Here is a 19,146-nt window from a genome sequence, read left to right as displayed (position 1 = left end):
TGAGTGTATCGCGTTCGGCCCTGTCGTCGTCGGTCGTAGGTATCCGGTTAGTTTTTTTTTATTTTCTGTTCTTCAATCCAAGTGAACCCGGCCGCCGCAAAACGAAAAACATTGCGCCTCCGGCCGTCATTTAGTGACCGACTGTGGAGAAAGAGCAGCAGCTTGCAGCAGCAGAGAAGCGCCGTTGGCCAGAAAGAAAACGAACGAAAACAACGCACACAACAAAGGAGGAGACATGGAGAAAACTGGAGGTAAGAGATCGTTCACAGTTTTTCACATGATATGGGCAGGGTGAACATAGAATTGGTTAAACCGGGAAAAGATGGGAATTTTAAGTTATTCAATACTATCTAAATTCTTCAGAGAAAGTCCTGGACGAATCTTTCAGTGCAATTTCCTATATAATCCTGGATGAATTCTTGAAAAACCCTAGATTTTTTTTTGGAAGAATCACCAGAAGAGATTATGGAAATGTAGGTCCCGATATATAAAGGTATCTCGTCCAGAGATTTGAAAAAATCTCGTCCAGAGATTTACAAGAATATCGTCCAAAGATACACAAGAATCTCGTCCAGAGATTCACAAGAATCTCATCCAGAGATTCGTTGGAATCTCGTCCAGAGATTCGTTGGAATCTCGTCCAGAGATTCGTTGGAATCTCGTCCAGAGATTCGTTGGAATCTCGTCCAGAGATTCGTTGGAATCTCGTCCAGAGATTCGTTGGAATCTCGTCCAGAGATTCGTTGGAATCTCGTCCAGAGATTCGTTGGAATCTCGTCCAGAGATTCGTTGGAATCTCGTCCAGAGATTCGTTGGAATCTCGTCCAGAGATTCGTTGGAATCTCGTCCAGAGATTCGTTGGAATCTCGTCCAGAGATTCGTTGGAATCTCGTCCAGAGATTCGTTGGAATCTCGTCCAGAGATTCGTTGGAATCTCGTCCAGAGATTCGTTGGAATCTCGTCCAGAGATTCGTTGGAATCTCGTCCAGAGATTTGTTGGAATCTCGTCCAGAGATTTGTTGGAATCTCGTCCAGAGATTCGTCAGAATCTCGTCCAGAGATTCGTCAGAATCTCGTCCAGAGATTCGTTGGAATCTCGTCCAGAGATTCGTTGGAATCTCGTCCAGAGATTCGTTGGAATCTCGTCCAGAGATTCGTTGGAATCTCGTCCAGAGATTCGTTGGAATCTCGTCCAGAGATTCGTTGGAATCTCGTCCACAGATTCGTTGGAATCTCGTCCAGAGATTCGTTGGAATCTCGTACAGAGATTCGTTGGAATCTCGTCCAGAGATTCGTTGGAATCTCGTCCAGAGATTCGTTGGAATCTCGTCCAGAGATTCGTTGGAATCTCGTCCAGAGATTCGTTGGAATCTCGTCCAGAGATTCGTTGGAATCTCGTCCAGAGATTCGTTGGAATCTCGTCCAGAGATTCGTTGGAATCTCGTCCAGAGATTCGTTGGAATCTCGTCCAGAGATTCGTTGGAATCTCGTCCAGAGATTCGTTGGAATCTCGTCCAGAGATTCGTTGGAATCTCGTCCAGAGATTCGTTGGAATCTCGTCCAGAGATTCGTTGGAATCTCGTCCAGAGATTCGTTGGAATCTCGTCCAGAGATTCGTTGGAATCTCGTCCAGAGATTCGTTGGAATCTCGTCCAGAGATTCGTTGGAATCTCGTCCAGAGATTCGTTGGAATCTCGTCCAGAGATTCGTTGGAATCTCGTCCAGAGATTCGTTGGAATCTCGTCCAGAGATTCGTAGGAATCTCGTCCAGAGATTCGTTGGAATCTCGTCCAGAGATTCGTTGGAATCTCGTCTAGAGATTCGTTGAAATCTCGTCTAGAGATTCGTTGGAATCTCGTCCAGAGATTCGAAAGAATCTCGTCCAGAGATTCGAAAGAATCTCGTCCAGAGATTCGAAAGAATCTCGTCCAGAGATTCGAAAGAATCTCGTTCAGAGATTCGAAAGAATCTCGTCCAGAGATTCGAAGGAATCTCGTCCAGAGTTTCGTAAAAATCTCGTCCAGAGGACGAGAGTTTCGTAAAAATCTCGTAGGACTCTCGTCCAGAGATTCGAAAGAATCGCGTCCAGAGATTCGAAAGAATCGCGTCCAGTGATTCGAAAGAATCTCGTCCTGAGATTCGAAGGAATCTCGTCCAGAGATTCGAAGGAATCTCGTCCAGAGATTCGAAGGAATCTCGTCCAGAGATGCGAAGGAATCTCGTCCAGAGATTCGAAAGAATTTCGTCCAGAGATTCAAAAGAATCTGGTCCAGAGATTCGAAAGAATCTCGTCCAGAGATTCGAAAGAATCTCGTCCAGAGATTCGAAAGAATCTCGTCCAGAGATTCGAAAGAATCTCGTCCAGAGATTCGAAAGAATCTCGTCCAGAGATTCGAAAGAATCTCGTCCAGAGATTCGAAAGAATCTCGTCCAGAGATTCGAAAGAATCTCGTCCAGAGATTCGAAAGAATCTCGTCCAGAGATTCGAAAGAATCTCGTCCAGAGATTCGAAAGAATCTCGTCCAGAGATTCGAAAGAATCTCGTCCAGAGATTCGAAAGAATCTCGTCCAGAGATTCGAAAGAATCTCGTCCAGAGATTCGAAAGAATCTCGTCCAGAGATTCGAAAGAATCTCATCCAGAGATTCGAAAGAATCTCGTCCAGAGATTCGAAAGAATCTCGTCCAGAGATTCGAAAGAATCTCGTCCAGAGATTCAAAAGAATCTCGTCCAGAGATTCGAACGAATCTCGTTCAAAGATTTGTGGAAGTCTTGTCCAAAGATTTGTAGGGATCTCGTCCAGAGATTCGAATGAATCGCGTCCAGAGATTCGGAAGAATCGCGTCCAGAGATTCGAAAGAATCTCGTCCAGAGATTCGAAGGAATCTCGTCCAGAGATTCGAAGGAATCTCGTCCAGAGATTCGAAGGAATCTCGTCCAGAGATTCGAAGGAATCTCGTCCAGAGATGCGAAGGAATCTCGTCCAGAGATTCGAAAGAATTTCGTCCAGAGATTCAAAAGAATCTCGTCCAGAGATTCGAAAGAATCTCGTCCAGAGATTCGAAAGAATCTCATCCAGAGATTCGAAAGAATCTCGTCCAGAGATTCAAAAGAATCTCGTCCAGAGATTCGAAAGAATCTCGTCCAGAGATTCGAAAGAATCTCGTCCAGAGATTCGAAAGAATCTCGTCCAGAGATTCGAAAGAATCTCGTCCATAGATTCGAAAGAATCTCGTCCAGAGATTCGAAAGAATCTCGTCCAGAGATTCGAAAGAATCTCGTCCAGAGATTCGAAAGAATCTCGTCCAGAGATTCGAAAGAATCTCGTCCAGAGATTCGAAAGAATCTCGTCCAGAGATTCGAAAGAATCTCGTCCAGAGATTCGAAAGAATCTCGTCCAGAGATTCGAAAGAATCTCGTCCAGAGATTCGAAAGAATCTCGTCCAGAGATTCGAAAGAATCTCGTCCAGAGATTCGAAAGAATCTCGTCCAGAGATTCGAAAGAATCTCGTCCAGAGATTCGAAAGAATCTCGTCCAGAGATTCGAAAGAATCTCATCCAGAGATTCGTCAGAATCTCGTCCAGAGATTCGAAAGAATCTTGTCCAGAGATTTGAAAGAATCTCGTCCAGAGATTCGAAAGAATCTCGTCCAGAGATTCGAAAGAATCTCGTCCAGAGATTCGAAAGAATCTCGTCCAGAGATTCAAAAGAATCTCGTCCAGAGATTCGAACGAATCTCGTCCAAAGATTTGTGGAAGTCTTGTCCAAAGATTTGTAGGGATCTCGTCCAGAGATTCGAATGAATCTCGTCCAGAGATACGAAGGAATCTCGCCCAGAGATTCGAAGGAATCTCGTCCAGATATTCGAAGGAATCTCGTCCAGTGATTCGAAGGAATCTCGTGCAGAGATGCGAAGGAATCTCGTTCAGAGATACGAAGGAATCTCGTCCAGAGATTCAAAGGAATCTCGTCCTGAGATTCAAAGGAATCTCGTCCTGAGAATCAAAGGAATCTCGTCCTGAGATTCAAAGGAATCTCGTCCTGAGATTCAAAGGAATCTCGTCCAGAGATTCGAAGGAGGATTCAGAAGAATCTCGTCCAGAGATTTGAAGAAATCTCTTCCAGAGGTTCGAAAGGAATCTCGTCCAGAGATTCGAAGGAAGCTCGTCCTGAGATTCGAAGGAATCTCGTCCAGAGATTTGAAGGAATCTCGTCCAGAGGTTCGAAGGAATCTCGTCCAGAAATTTGACGGAATCTCGTCCAGAGATTCAACGGAATCTCGTCCAGAGATTCAACGGATTCTCGCCCAGAGATTCGACCGAATCTCGTCAAGAGCTTCGGAAAAATCTTGTCCAGATATTCGTAGGAATCTCGTGCAGAGATTCGCAGGAATCTCGTCCAGAGATTCGTAGGAATCTCGTCCAGAGATTCGTAGGAATCTCGTCCAGAGATTCGTAGGAATCTCGTCCAGAGATTCGTAGGAATCTCGTCCAGAGATTCGAAAGAATCTCGTCCAGAGATTCGTAGGAATCTCGCCCAGAGATTCGTAGGAATCTCGTCCAGAGATTCGTAGGAATCTCGTCCAGAGATTCGTAGGAATCTCGTCCAGAGATTCGTAGGAATCTCGTCCAGAGATTCGTAGGAATCTCGTCCAGAGATTCGTAGGAATCTCGTCCAGAGATTCGTAGGAATCTCGTCCAGAGATTCGTTGGAATCTCGTCCAGAGATTCGTAGGAATCTCGTCCAGAGATTCGAAGGAATCTCGTCCAGTGATTCGAAAAAATCTCGTCCAGAGATTCGAAGGAATCTCGTCCAGAAATTCGAAGGAATCTCGTCCAGAGATTCGAAGGAATCTCGTCCAGAGATACGAAGGAATCTCGTCCAGAGATTCGAAGGAATCTCGTCCAGAGATTCGAAAGAATTTCGTCCAGAGATTCGAAGGAATCTCGTCCAGAGATTCGAAGGAATCTCGTCCAGAGATTCGAAAGAATCTCGTCCAGAGATTCTAAGGAATCTCGTCCAGAGATTCGAAGGAATCTCGTCCAGAGATTCGTAGGAGTCTTTCGAAGGAATCTCGTTCAGAGATGCGAAAGAATCTCGTTCAGAGATGCGAAGGAATCTCGTTCAGAGATGCGAAGGAATCTCGTTCAGAGATGCGAAGGAATTTCGTCCAGAGATTTGAAGGAATCTCGTCCAGAGATTCGAAGGAATCTCGTCCAGAGATTCGAAAGAGTCTCGTCCAGAGGTTCGAAAGAATCTCGTCCAGAGATTCGAAAGAATCTCGTCCAGAGATTCGAAAGAATCTCGTCCAGAGATTCGAAAGAATCTCGTCCAGAGATTCGAAAGAATCTCGTCCAGAGATTCTAAGGAATCTCGTCCAGAGATTCGAAGGAATCTCGTCCAGAGATTCGAAGGAATCTCGTCCAGAGATTCGTAGGAGTCTTTCGAAGGAATCTCGTTCAGAGATGCGAAAGAATCTCGTTCAGAGATGCGAAGGAATCTCGTTCAGAGATGCGAAGGAATCTCGTTCAGAGATGCGAAGGAATTTCGTCCAGAGATTTGAAGGAATCTCGTCCAGAGATTCGAAGGAATCTCGTCCAGAGATTCGAAAGAGTCTCGTCCAGAGGTTCGAAAGAATCTCGTCCAGAGATTCGAAAGAATCTCGTCCAGAGATTCGAAAGAATCTCGTCCAGAGATTCGTTGGAATCTCGTCCAGAGATTCGAAAGAATCTCGTCCAGAGATTCGAAAGAATCTCGTCCAGATATTCGAAGGAATCTCGTCCAGAGATTCGAAACAATCTCGTCCAAAAGTTCGAAGGAATCTCGTACAAAAGTTCGAAGGAATCTCGTCCAGAGATTCGTAGAAATCTCGTCTAGAGATTCGTAGAAATCTCTTCCAGAGATTCGTAGGAACCCCGTCCAGGAATCGCAGGAATCTCGTCCAGAAAATCGTGGGAATCTCGTCCAGATATTCGAAGGGATCTCGTTTAGAGATTCGTAGGAATCTCGTCCAGAGATTCGTAGGAATCTCATCCAGAGATTCGTGGGAATCTCGTCCAGAGATTCGTGGGAATCTCGTCCAGAGAATCGTGGGAATCTTGTCCAGATATTCGAAGGAATCTCGTCCAGAGATTCGAAGGAATCTCGTCCAGAGATTCGAAGGAATCTCGTCCAGAGATTCGTAGGAATCTCGTCCAGAGATTCGTAGGAATCTCGTCCAGAGATTCGTTGGAATCTCGTCCAGAGATTCGTAGGAATCTCGTCCAGAGATTCGTAGGAATCTCGTCCAGAGATTCGTAGGAATCTCGTCCAGAGATTCGTAGGAATCTCGTCTAGAGACTGAAAGGAATCTCGTCCAGGGATTCAAAGGAAGCTCGCCCAGAGTTTCGAATAAATTTCGTCAATTAAATCTATTTTATGCAATTCAGTATCATAATTTATATTTTATCTAACTCATTTTAGTATCATAATGATCAATTTTTCCGAGCTGGTTTATTATGCAACTGAAATGAGTTGCATAATGAAAAATAGTTCTATAATGTTCATAATGCAACTCATTTGAGTTGCATTATGAACATTATACAACTCAAATGAGTTGGATTATGAAAAAAAATCATTGCATAAAATTTTGTATGGAACTCGTTGCAAAACTCGATTTTTTCAGCACTCTTCGTATTTATCCAACTCGGCAAGCCTGTACGACTCGTGCTGAAAAAATCAACTTTTTGCAACTCGTTACATAAATAACTATTAAATGTTTGTTTGACTTTTCTATACCACTAAGTGTACGAAAAACGTAAAAATGAATCATCACCCATCATGCATTTCTGTGTATGTGCGACGAAAGCCTTCACCGGCACTTTTAGCCCTGGAGTCACATACCCACATAGCTCGACGTCGATTCCAGGTAATCGCACAGAAAATTTTGAATGGACATAGTCAAAGCATATTCGTCGTCCCTTTAGATGGCATTCAAAACTTGCCAACTCGTTTGCTGGATCCCCGTGTACACACATTTTGCTGTAGCAAAGACAGTAAATTCCGTCATGCAAAGCAGCAAAAACAGGCGATTTTTTGCGGTGGGTGAGTCATGCTTACACTTACTCACTACACTCGTACTCAGCCTTCTCGGCCCACCGCCGCACCGGTTCGTTCATCGCTGCGCGTTGATACGGATTCGTAATCAGGGCGTCGTCCGTTGACGTTCGTCGTCGCTGTGGTGGAGGTATGATTTACGATTAGCAAGCAGCACACAGATGTCTTTATCGGAATTAGGGGGTTTACCACGAAGGTAGACTTTCGTAGAAAGAAAACTTTGTGGCTTGAAGTCAGTTGACGGGACTGGAACATTATCATTTGTAGGCTAGAATCAATTTGAGAATTGTTGTGCCAAAACCATGTTTTACATTCACACCGGTATCCCGTAATGCAACTTAGTAGAATAACTACATATATGAAGAGAAGTATTAAAAAACGTCTCAATGTTCTGGAGAGAAGTCTTTTAAACTTCTGCAAAATAGCCTTCCAAGCTTCTTGGCAGATGCCTTCCAAGCTTCTGGAGAGAAGCCTTCCAAGCTTCTGGAGAGAAGCCTTCCAAGCTTCTGGAAAGAAGCCTTCCAAGCCTCTGGAGAGAAGCCTTCCAAGCCTCTGGAAAGAAGCCTTCCAAGCTTCTGGAGATAAGCCTTCCAAGCTTCTGGAGAGAAGCCTTCCAAGCTTCTGGAGAGAAGCCTTCCAAGCTTCTGGAGAGAAGCCTTCCAAGCTTCTGGAGAGAAGCCTTCCAAGCTTCTGGAGAGAAGCCTTCCAAGCTTCTGGAGAGAAGCCTTCCAAGCTTCTGGAGAGAAGCCTTCCAAGCTTCTGGAGAGAAGCCTTCTAAGCTTCTGGAGAGAAGCCTTCCAAGCTTCTGGAGAGAAGCCTTCCAAGCTTCTGGAGAGAAGCCTTCCAAGCTTCTGGAGAGAAGCCTTCCAAGCTTCTGGAGAGAAGCCTTCCAAGCTTCTGGAGAGAAGCCTTCCAAGCTTCTGGAGAGAAGCCTTCCAAGCTTCTGGAGAGAAGCCTTCCAAGCTTCTGGAGAGAAGCCTTCCAAGCTTCTGGAGAGAAGCCTTCCAAGCTTCTGGAGAGAAGCCTTCCAAGCTTCTGGAGAGAAGCCTTCCAAGCTTCTGGAGAGAAGCCTTCCAAGCTTCTGGAGAGAAGCCTTCTAAGCTTCTGGAGAGAAGCCTTCCAAGCTTCTGGAGAGAAGCCTTCCAAGCTTCTGGAGAGAAGCCTTCCAAGCTTCTGGAGAGAAGCCTTCCAAGCTTCTGGAGAGTAGCCTTCCAAGCTCCATGAGAGTAGCCTTCCAAGCTCCATGAGAGAAGCCTTCCAAGCTTCTGGAGAGAAGCCTTCCAAGCTTCTGGAGAGAAGCCTTCCAAGCTTCTGGAAAGAAGCCTTCCAAGCTTCTGGAGAGTAGCCTTCCAAGCTCCATGAGAGAAGCCTTCCAAGCTTCTGGAGAGTAGCCTTCTAAGCTTCATGAGAGAAGCCTTCCAAGCTTCTAGAGAGAAGCCTTCCAAGCTCTGGAGAGTAGCCTTCCAAGCTTCTGGAGAGAATCCTTCCAAACTTCTGGGAGAAGTCTTCCAAACTTCTGGAGAGAAGCCTTCCAAACTTCTGGGAGAAGTCTTCCAAGCTTCTGGGGACAAGCCTTCCATAAAAAAAAACACCTTAGGACAACTTCCATAAAAAAACACCTTAGGAAAAAGGCCAAGCTTCTGAGAAGTTCATTCCAGAGAAAAATCTTCAGCTGAATGAGTCTCTGTGTACTGAATACAAAGATATTCTAATCGCGAGACTTCAACTAGTGACCTTCACACGGCGATCATTCAACCATTAGAGTAATAAACCATAAAGTAAGCAATTGAAAACAAGTGTTTGCGCTATGAATGGCGATTCGTCCAACAAACAGGTGTATCCGTGTAAACTGAATGTAAAATCATTCATGTGGAATACAAACTACTTATACCCGTTAACTGGTGGAAAAAAGCGATGTTGTCGATGAAGTTAACCAAAGTCAAAACTCCTTGGAAAATCATGTTCAAAAATTCGCAATCAACTTAGGTACGTAGGCTGTTTTACGAAGCGATTCACGCCGATCGCGATGTTTTCCACGATTTGCCGTTGCTGTTGTTGTTGTTGTTGTAGTTATGGGGAAAACAATAGCGACGACAATTCACATGGATAACGGCAAGCATCATCGCCAGCCATCATTGCAGACTGACGACTCCCTTTGCATGCATTAACTGTCGGCGGACGAGACGAACTGGCTGAGTGGCTGGACGTCCATCGACGACGGGAGCGCGCGGTTGTTAACACAATAAAATAATGCAGAAATGCTCCGTTCCATACCTAAGTATGTGTATAGTGTTGTTGGAAAAGAAGTGTTCATCTGAAAATTTGGTGTTGAAAGATGTTCATTGGTGCTTATCAATTTCGACAATGTTATGGCAAGAGTGAGCCGCGACCCATAGTTTAAGAAACTCTGACATTGTAAATTAATTTGTTTTTTATCGTTTTAGAAATTGTTGTTCGAAAAAGTATTCTTAAAGTGCATCAATTTGAAGAATTTCATCAACATATTTTAATTCTTTACCTCGAGCTTCAGAATTACTATGTAAATCATTGATGGATTATTTACTGTAGAACCCCTTGAACAAATCACTTGACACGACAAACGAGAGAAAGAGTTGAGAACTATTTAAAAAGATTCCTATTCCATGAGGAAAAATGACTGTCAAATTACATTATGGCTTACTATAAACAATGTCCATGAATGGAACTTGTTACTCCCCGGCCTTTTTTCCAAATTGCGAATGTTCCATGGAATTTCTGGTATCCTCCTGAAACTTTTTGATGTTGTCCATGTTATAAGGTTTTCGGAATTTTGAGAAATTTTCTTCAAGTTTCTAAAATAGATTATTAGATTATTATAATTTGCGATTCTACTGACAGCTTGTAATAAAAAGTAAATTATGTAAGTTTTGATCTCATCAACCAGTCTCGAAATTCTTTAAAGAACGCGAGATTCAGACATTTTAGATTCATAGAAAACTAGGTACCAGAAGAACTCCTTTTTCAACTTTTCTCAATGGTCGTTCAAAAATGGTCATCCAAAACTGAAATTTCAATTCATGCGGGATTATCAAAGTAATGCAGCAGCTTTAGTGTTTTTGGTTGAATTATTAGGAATCAGCAGCTTGCTTTAGATGTAGAATCTTTTTTCATATTTGTTTAATTTGTACGATTAATAAATATGACCTTTGAAATCTAATAAACATGTATGAAATTCTTAGGCAATTTTTCTTAAATCAAAATTGAGAAACTGAATTTTATTTGGAATTTAAGAAAACGTGGTACTAAAAATTCTTCACAGATTTGCATTCAAATGTTTGAACTGAAAGTTGTTGTAAAATAATGAAAATTCTCTGTAAAAAGTTGCCGCGACGTTTTGGAAAATTTCAAAAGGCGCCGCAATAGCAAAAAGTTTGAGAACCTGTGCCATAGTTGATACATGGCTCGTTACACTACCGAATAGTCCGTTTCCTCCACTGTCAATCCACTACCCCTTCCAACCCCAACTGGTATCAATCTTCACAGGAATCCTGGGCAAATTATCTACAATCTCGGGAAGAATTCCGGAATAAATCCTAGGATATATTTCGGAAGAAATTCCGGGGAAAATCTTGGAAGGAGTCTCGCAAAAAAATCTGGAAGGAACCACTGAAAGAATCCAGGACGAATCCTGGTAAAAATTTCTGGTGGGAATTTTGGGACCAATCAATGTAAGCATCCAGGAAGGAATCTCAGAAGAAATCTAGGAAGGAATCCCGAAGAATTGATGGAGAACTCCCTGAAGAATCCCTGTAAATCGAATTAAAAGAATCTCAAAATAATTCCCAGTTAAAATATCGGTAGACATCTTTGAAGGAATCCCTGAAAGAATTCCAGGAAAAATCCATTAATAAATCTTGAAAAGAATACCAGAAAGAATGTCGGAAGAAATCGCGGGAGAAGTTCCCAAAGGAATTCTTTGAAGAATCCTTGAAAGAATCCCTGAATGAATCTCGGTTAAAACGTACAGGAAACCTCGGAAGGAAAAATTGATGATGATAGCCCGGAATCAATTCAAGAATTCTGGGAGGAAATCCTGAAGGAATTCCTAAAGGAAATTAGTGAATAATTCCCAAAGAAATCCCAATAGAAAATTTAGTAAGCATCCTGGATGAATCTCAGATGCAATACTGGCAATAATTCGTGAACAAATCTTGAAAGAAATCGTTTAAGGAACCCCGTAAGGAATCAATTATGGAATTCCTAACGAAATTCCAGAAAAGAGTCTTAATAAAATTATTTGCACAATCCTGGAGTAATCCTTGATAGAAGAAGAATTCCAAGAGTTATCTTCGAAGGAATGCCCTATTGAAACTTGAGAGAAACACCTGAAAAATGGTGGGAAAATCCTGGAAGAAATCTCTAAAGGAATCTCGGGAGAATTAAATTAAGGTATCAACGGAAAACTCCCGAGAGAAATCCGTAAAGGAATTTTGGGAATACATCTCGGGAGAAATTTCTTTATGAAAACTGGAAAAAGCAATTTAAAAATCCTGGAATAAATGAAGGAATATAGGGAGGAATTCCAGAACGAAGCCCGGGAGAAATGAATACTTGTTGTTTTTTTTCTATTTCCTTTTTTCTTGCTAACGTAAGAACTAGGTACACGACATTCCCAAGACGCGACACGCGAGACAAGACGTAACCGTCAAAGGGTTAAAATTTACCTTTGTTGTCGACCGGTTTCGGGTGCGATGTTACCCATCCTCGGGAAAATGTCCGACCTGGGAGAAATTCCCATAGGAATTCCGAGGGCAAACACGGAATGAACCCTGGAAGAAATCCCTAAAGAAATCTTAGGAGAAATCCAGGGAGGAATTACTAACTTAATTTCCAAAAGATTTTCTGGAGGAATCCTATGCATAATCTTGAAGGAATGCCTGACGGAATCTCAGGAAAAAATCATTTGAAAAACAAGGAAGGATCAATATAGAAATCCTGGAAAGAATTCTAAAAGGAATCCCCCGGAAAATAAATAAAAAATGCCGAAAGAAGATTGTGAACTTCCTAATCTCTGGAGGACTTAATGAAGAAATTCAGGAAGGAATCTCAGAAACAATGCGGAAAGGAATCCCTGGAGAAATTTCAAAAGATATCCCAGGAGCAACAAATTTGCAGATATAGTCTCGGAGGAATCCTGAAAGGGATCCTGAAGCGATTCCCGAAGGAATCTCGGGGCAAATCCCTAAAGAAAACTCGGGAAAGATCATTTGAGGAATCCCGTATAGAATCCCGGAAGGATCCCAAGAAAATCGCTGAAAGAATTCCGGGAATCCCTGAAAAAAAATCTTACTTCATATCAATAAATAAAATCTTAGTTAGAGTCCCAGAAGAAATCCCTGAAAGAATTCTGAGTAAATTCCAGAAAAAAAATTCGGCAACAATCTCCGCGAAAACAACCCTTAGAAGAATACCAAAAGTAGCTCCTGGAGAAATTATGGGACGAATCCCTACAAGATTCTCTGGAGCATTTACAAGATGAATCCAGGTAGGAATCCTAGCAAAACTATCGATAGAGATTGCTGCATATTTTTGTAGATAAGTGCCTGTGTGTCATGGCACAAATTTCTCAAATTGGAGAAAAACGTGCCTCTAGAGCCGACTTACTGATACCTGACCTTGTGAGCGCCCTCGTTGGGTCAAATACCCAGCAGAGTTTTGGAGGGTTTCCCGGGATTTTGGGATATTCGCACCACGAAGGCGTAGTGCACGCTCAGCGTACCTATCTGAGTCATATTTACCCCAACATCCTACTAGGGTTAACGTTTTTCAGGAAATTTCCGGAGGATTTCGAAGGCATTTCCGTTGGATTGAGAGGATGCTTCTGAAATCCCCTGGAACGCCTCTGGAATCCCCTGAGACTCCTAACACATCTCTGGAACGCCCCTAGAACTTCTCGGAAACCCTTGAAACGCCCCAATAATTCTTCTGAAAGCGTTTGGAAATCTTTGGTTTGTCCTTGGCACTTCAGAAACCTCCCGGAGATCGTCACAAACACTCCTGGAAAGCCCTGAAACCCCAGGCGCATTCATCGACCGCTCCGAAACCCCATGGAACAGTCTTGAAACCGCTTGAAAGTCCTTGAAATCCTCTGAAACTCCTGAAAATCCGTGGAATGCTACTGAAATCACCTAGCACGCCCCTGAAAACCCTTGAAAGCCCTTGCATCGCCCTACAGCTCTCTATAGCACCCCTGAAACATCCAGGGACACACCTGAAACTTTTTAAAATAACTTTGAACATCTCTAAAACCACTTGGAAGGCATACTGGAAAAACTTGTAATTAGAAGGCACGAAAATGTTGCTAATTGACAAATTGAGAGATGAAATTTGTGAAAAAAATCGCGTTCTGGTGGGATTCGAACCCACGATTCCGTATTCGCTAGACCGGCGCTTTAACCAACTAAGCCACAGAACAGGTAATGGTTCTGCGGAATAGAAAGCCAAACTGACTCCGAAGTCGCACCGTGAACACTCCTATTTCACAAACTCATCTCTCTTTTCGGCTTAGATGCCAATCTACAACACACTCCTGTTTGTGCCCACTAACGACAAGTGCGAGCGAATTATTTATATGAAGCCGAGACTTACTCTCGCACTCCGTATACCTAGCCACCAGGCAGTTTGTTTTTCTGGTGACTAATTAGTATGCGTCGAGAGCACGGCACGGTCGGACGCTCGGACGACCGAACTGCGCCGTGTGACGCAAGCAAGGGTACAATGATATATATTGCCCATTTTACTGGCATATTACCAGGTTTGCTGGTATGTCTGAAACATACTGGAAAAACTTGTAATTAGAAGGCACGAAAATGTTGCTAATTGACAAATTGAGAGATGAAATTTGTGAAAAAAATCGCGTTCTGTTGGGATTCGAACCCACGACTCCGTATTCGCTAGACCGGCGCTTTAACCAACTAAGCCACAGAACAGGTAATGGTTCTGCGGAATAGAAAGCCAAACTAACTCCGAAGCCGCACCGTGAACACTCCTATTTCACAAACTCATCTCTCTTTTCGGCTTAGATGCCAATCCACAACACACTCCTGTTTGTGCCCACTAACGACAAGTGCGAGCGAATTATTTATATGAAGCCGAGACTTACTCTCGCACTCCGTATACCTAGCCACCAGGCAGTTTGTTTTGGAAGGCCTCTAAAATCCTCTGGGACGCCGCTGAAAGCCCATAAACGCTTTGGAACACCTCTGAAACTTATTGAAATCCCCTTGAACGCCCATGAAGTTGGAGCGCTCCTTAAACCCTTTGAATTGCCCTGCAACTCTTTGGAAACTCCTGGAACGCCCTGAAATTCTGTAGAACACCCTTAAGGAGAAACTTCAACGAATACCAATATGGCTGCCACAATGGCCGACTTAGGCCCCTACTCACGTTTTCAAAAGCACAAATCTTAAAAATTCGTAAACAAATGCGCTCGATTTGGAAAAGCTGCCTCTTTTTGCAAGTGAGCAAAGCCAGGAAAATCAAGTGCGGCTTGGTTCGATGCTTCGTTCGTCAGATTTGTGCCTCTAAAGTTTGTATGCAAAATTGCAATGGGATTTCTTGATTCTTCACCTTAAAACATTCCTAAAACTTCAAACAAAGCGATCTGCCGCGTATGGAAAAAGTTATTCCCTTGGTAATTCTTGCCAAAATTTGGGATTTTTATATTGATGTTATTCCTTTACATGTAAAGCACTAATCGTCGTAGTTTATAACTTTTTTCACAAGACTCGGATCGCTTTGCAATCTCCGACAAAGTTTTTAAGGGGATCCTAGGCTATAGCCGATGATGAAATAGGTTACTTACTTTCAGAATAATGTTTAACCCCTAGTTAAAGTAAAATCTTGAGCATGAGCTTGAGCTTGAGCCTGATTGACCGCCTTTGGGTGCTATTCCAGTATCGCTGGACCAGCTACACAAGGAACCAATGAGATGTCTGCCGGGGATTAAGCAGACATCTTCAATGTGTGAGTGAGGGTGATCTTCTATTTTTAGGCGACAATGGCGCCTGTCACAACAAGTTGTAGGTCAATATGGAGAAGGGGAAAGAACTGATGATTGCAATCGTTTGTATCCACAACAGACCGAAAATACCTCTGCGTTTGCACAAATTCATACGGATGTCGGATTGTTGGTGGGATATAGTTGGCCGAGGGTTCACACATTGGTGCGTGGATGCCAGGCCATCAGGTGATACAATTGTGTGTTTAATTATACTGAAGATAAGCGACACAGTTCCCTTGGTTGCATAACTCGTAGGCGTTATCTGATAGATTGAGACTGTTCTGTGAAAGTTGGAAGGAAGGGAAACAACTTTTTCAACCCGTTTCTGTTCTAGCGATGGCTATGAACATGTGAGCTGTATATCGCCCCATTAATGCTAGAACTAGGTAACTTGTTTTGGGAAGTACGGGTAAAAATGGCTGGTAAAACATATCCTGCTATAAAACAAACACTTTATTGGTCTTAAAAAAAAGAATCATTATGTGTTTTTGTAGTTTCAATCGACAAACTTTTGTTTATTGTGGTGAACGTTCAGATGTAAACAAATTGCACGCGATTTCGCAAAACCAGTTACCTAGTTCTAGCATTAAGGGGACGATATGTACATAGATAGGAAAGATAAAGAATATAGAAAGATGCAAAATAGGAGGAAAATGTTTAGAACATAGGCATTTCCGTCTTTCATACTGCTCGTCAAAACAGAATATATTTGCCATACTTCTAATAGAAATTACTGAAAACGCGTTGTGTCTTTTTTACGTATTCCCATTTCCCATGGAATCAGACTTTTTCTCTTTTGTAAGTGACCATTTTATTTCTGCCAGCACTATAAAGTCTAAGGCTGAACATACGCCGTTCGTTTGGTCGCTGTTCGGTATGGAGATCGAGTCGAGCGCCACATTCAATGCGGCTCATTTTAACGATACGGTCGACTGTTATCACGTTTTCCCGTTCGTCTGATAGCACTCTTATCTTTCTGTAGTCGTCGTCATCCGTCCCTTCGGAGGCATTATTGCAATGGTAGCGCGGGCGACGATGGCAATGTACATTGAATCGAATGAGTGTGTTTGCGCCATCTAAATCTCACCCAGTTGGTATTGCTTCCTCCCGAGAAACCATACCAAAGCGAAGCTCTCTACTCACGGCCGGCGCGACGAGGCGAGGTGGAGGAGAATGCTTTGTGCACCATTAACCAGCAGCAATAGCGCCATCGGAAAAGTGAAAATAGAAACTTCGATTCGATCATTTTCATCGTTTTTGATAAAACCTGCGACGAAGGCGACGTTTCGTCAGGAATTACAATCAACATCGTTGTCTTTCCTTCGTCCAGGGTTGGTAGCGAAGCCGTCACGATCGATCATTGAGTTACGATTACTACAATGACAAGTAGTCAGTACGTGTAGAAGTTCTATAAAATCTTAATCTAAATGTAAGTTTACTGGAAAGTCAACGAAAACAGTTGGTCGACGGAATTTTCAACAGGTATGATGGAATTATCTTATAGCAAAACGATGAAATACATTAAAATTCGAAATTTTTACATCAGAATATTTATGTTTGAAGGTGTATTTTAGGCTCAACACATCATCAAGAGACCAAAAAAAGCTCCATATACAATAGAGCATCCAAATCCTAAAAGAAAATAAAACTCTCTGGCTTCTGTAAATAGACTTCTGTAAATTTGACTTTGCTGCTTTTTTTTTGGGTCATAACTTTGCCATCAAACCACTACCAGCCCTGGGCGCACTGTCATCTAGAAAGACCTTCGATTTTCTTTTTTCCCAGCCCAACAACAGCGGTTCAAGGTGGTGGTGGTAGTGGTGGTAATAGTGATTGGCGAAAAGCAGATACTTGTTTTACAAATTGCTTTTGAAATCCGATCCCCGAAAGCACGTGTCGGTTTAGATACGTACCTCTATGTTTATTCAACCCAGAGAGAAGCAAACGGGAAAAAGCACAACATTGCACCACCACCGGACCAGACCGGCTTTGTGTTTAACAGCCAAAACAGCAGTCAAAGCACTGTAATTGGAACTGGCATACGTCGTAGTTATAGACGGCGGTTTTAGGAATGGGGGTACAAAAGGCAAATATTTATTTGTGTTTTGTCTACATAACACAGATGCCGCCGAGCTTCCACTTGTTAATTAAATGGGTTCGAATGGATCTGGAATCTGGTTGTTGCAGAAGCACAATAGTGGGAACATACTTTACTCCACATGAACCATACGCTCATAGCAACAGCTTAATATGATCATGTTTGGCGAATTATTTTGTTTGATCAAGTTTGATAAAAGTTGTGTAATTGATCAGAATTTGCCCTATGAGCATAATGGTGTATCTTAATCTTCCGGCATCCGGGAAACTAGACCATCACAACACTGCCTGCCGACTTCTATTGTGCCTGACAATATTCGTCTCTTTATACACTTGGTATAACTCGTGATTCACTATTTAAAATTATTCACCACCCGTCATTTCTCCGTTAACAACACCGCTATTGGACCTACGCTATCCATACCAGCGATAATGTACTTTGTCTTGCTGGTGTTGACTGTGACACCAATTCTTGCTGTTTGCATTTAAAAGGCACAAATGCCTCTTCCACGCTCCAGGCCCCATATAGCCACAGCTGTTAAGGCTTGGGTATCCAGCATAACCATGCTGGGGGTGACGGGTTTGATTCCTGGTCGGTCCAGAAACCTTTCGTGATGGGAATTTTCTTTGACTTTCTTGAGCATAAAGCCTGTATCCGCAATAATCGGGACACAGAAATACAGCTGTAACTCTGTCATAGATACATTAAAATTGCTCAAATTTAGCCCAATAACATCTTTAGATGTGTTCATTTCACCTACAAAATTTCATGTGAATCGGTGCAGTACTTTTTGTTGTAGCAATGAAAGAGTAGAATGTGCGCCATTGAATTTTGTACAGCCCCTAGTTTTGCTTGTCAGGGCTGCAACTTTTGAATTTGGCAAAGGAAATGGCTGAAATTTTCAACACAAACCTCTCAAACTACATTCGTTGCATAGGCAAAATTTAAAAATAAATCGATGCACTATGAACAACTTTATAATCGAAACAGGTATTGGGACTGAACGTGATTTTAGTCCCTCAGACAGCAATTAGTCAGCACCCTTTATTGTTTCGATTGTACTATTGAAAGTACTTTACCAATAATCATCAAATTTTGCAGACATTATATTCACATAATCAACTACTTTCTGTGGAAATTTTATTAAATTTGGTAAAGAAATATAAAAGTTATGAATAGGCAAACATCGCACATGAAAAACACGAAACAATTTCACTAACACTCACCCCTATCAACACCAGTAGCTTTCGAATCAATTGACAAAAGTTGATGAAATTTTGCAAGAAAGTGTATCTATAAGTATCATACAGTATGACCCATAAAAAAATGCGACATTCCATTTTTTTACGGTATTTGATGATTTTTAATGATATAATCCTAATGAATTAAACTTTTTTGGATTAGGATACAATAAGGAGGTTATTGTCATACAGGATCTCTAAAATTTTTGTCAAAATATTCATTGGTTATGTTTATGGGATACCTTATAATTGTTAACAATTTTTTAATAAAATCAAGTTTTCCTCTAATTTTCAGATCGAAATGAACTAAGATAAAAACTTTTAAACACATGGAAACCATGAAGAAATATGTACTCTTTAATACGCCCATATTTGAATAATATTTTAAAAATAATTTCAAATGCTTAGGAAACAAAAACTAAAAAAGGTGCTACATATTAAAAACCGTATTTAAGATAAATTTATAAAAAAAACCTAACACTGTTTGAACATTTTTCAAAATATTTTTTTGTTGATGAAGGCAGATCAACCTACCTTTATGATAGGTACAAATACTAAGTACTTAAAAACAATTTCATGCCTAAAACATAATATTTTCTAAAAATACTCATTTGTCAAATAATTAAATTTTCAGAAAATGTCTCTTGATTTATAAGTTAATATTTTTTCGT

The 19,146-nt window shown here is 41.9% G+C and overlaps 1 protein-coding gene across 1 annotated transcript in view; it reads left to right on the top strand.

The window, feature by feature from the left end:
* LOC109416910 (SH3 domain-containing protein 21) overlaps nucleotides 1-19,146 on the top strand; it is a 328,588-nt gene that overhangs the window by 258,572 nt on the left and 50,870 nt on the right. Inside the window, exon 3 of the mRNA XM_062846712.1 lies at nucleotides 83-251. Within this exon, the coding sequence (XP_062702696.1) occupies nucleotides 236-251 (16 nt within the window). The 5' untranslated portion in view covers nucleotides 83-235. The remainder of the gene's footprint in view (nucleotides 1-82; nucleotides 252-19,146) is intronic.

Source organism: Aedes albopictus, chromosome 1 (assembly GCF_035046485.1).
Source record: "Aedes albopictus strain Foshan chromosome 1, AalbF5, whole genome shotgun sequence".
NCBI classification, from domain to species: domain Eukaryota; kingdom Metazoa; phylum Arthropoda; class Insecta; order Diptera; family Culicidae; genus Aedes; species Aedes albopictus.
Note: the sequence above shows the minus strand (reverse complement) of the source record. Positions and strands in the feature narration are given on the sequence as shown.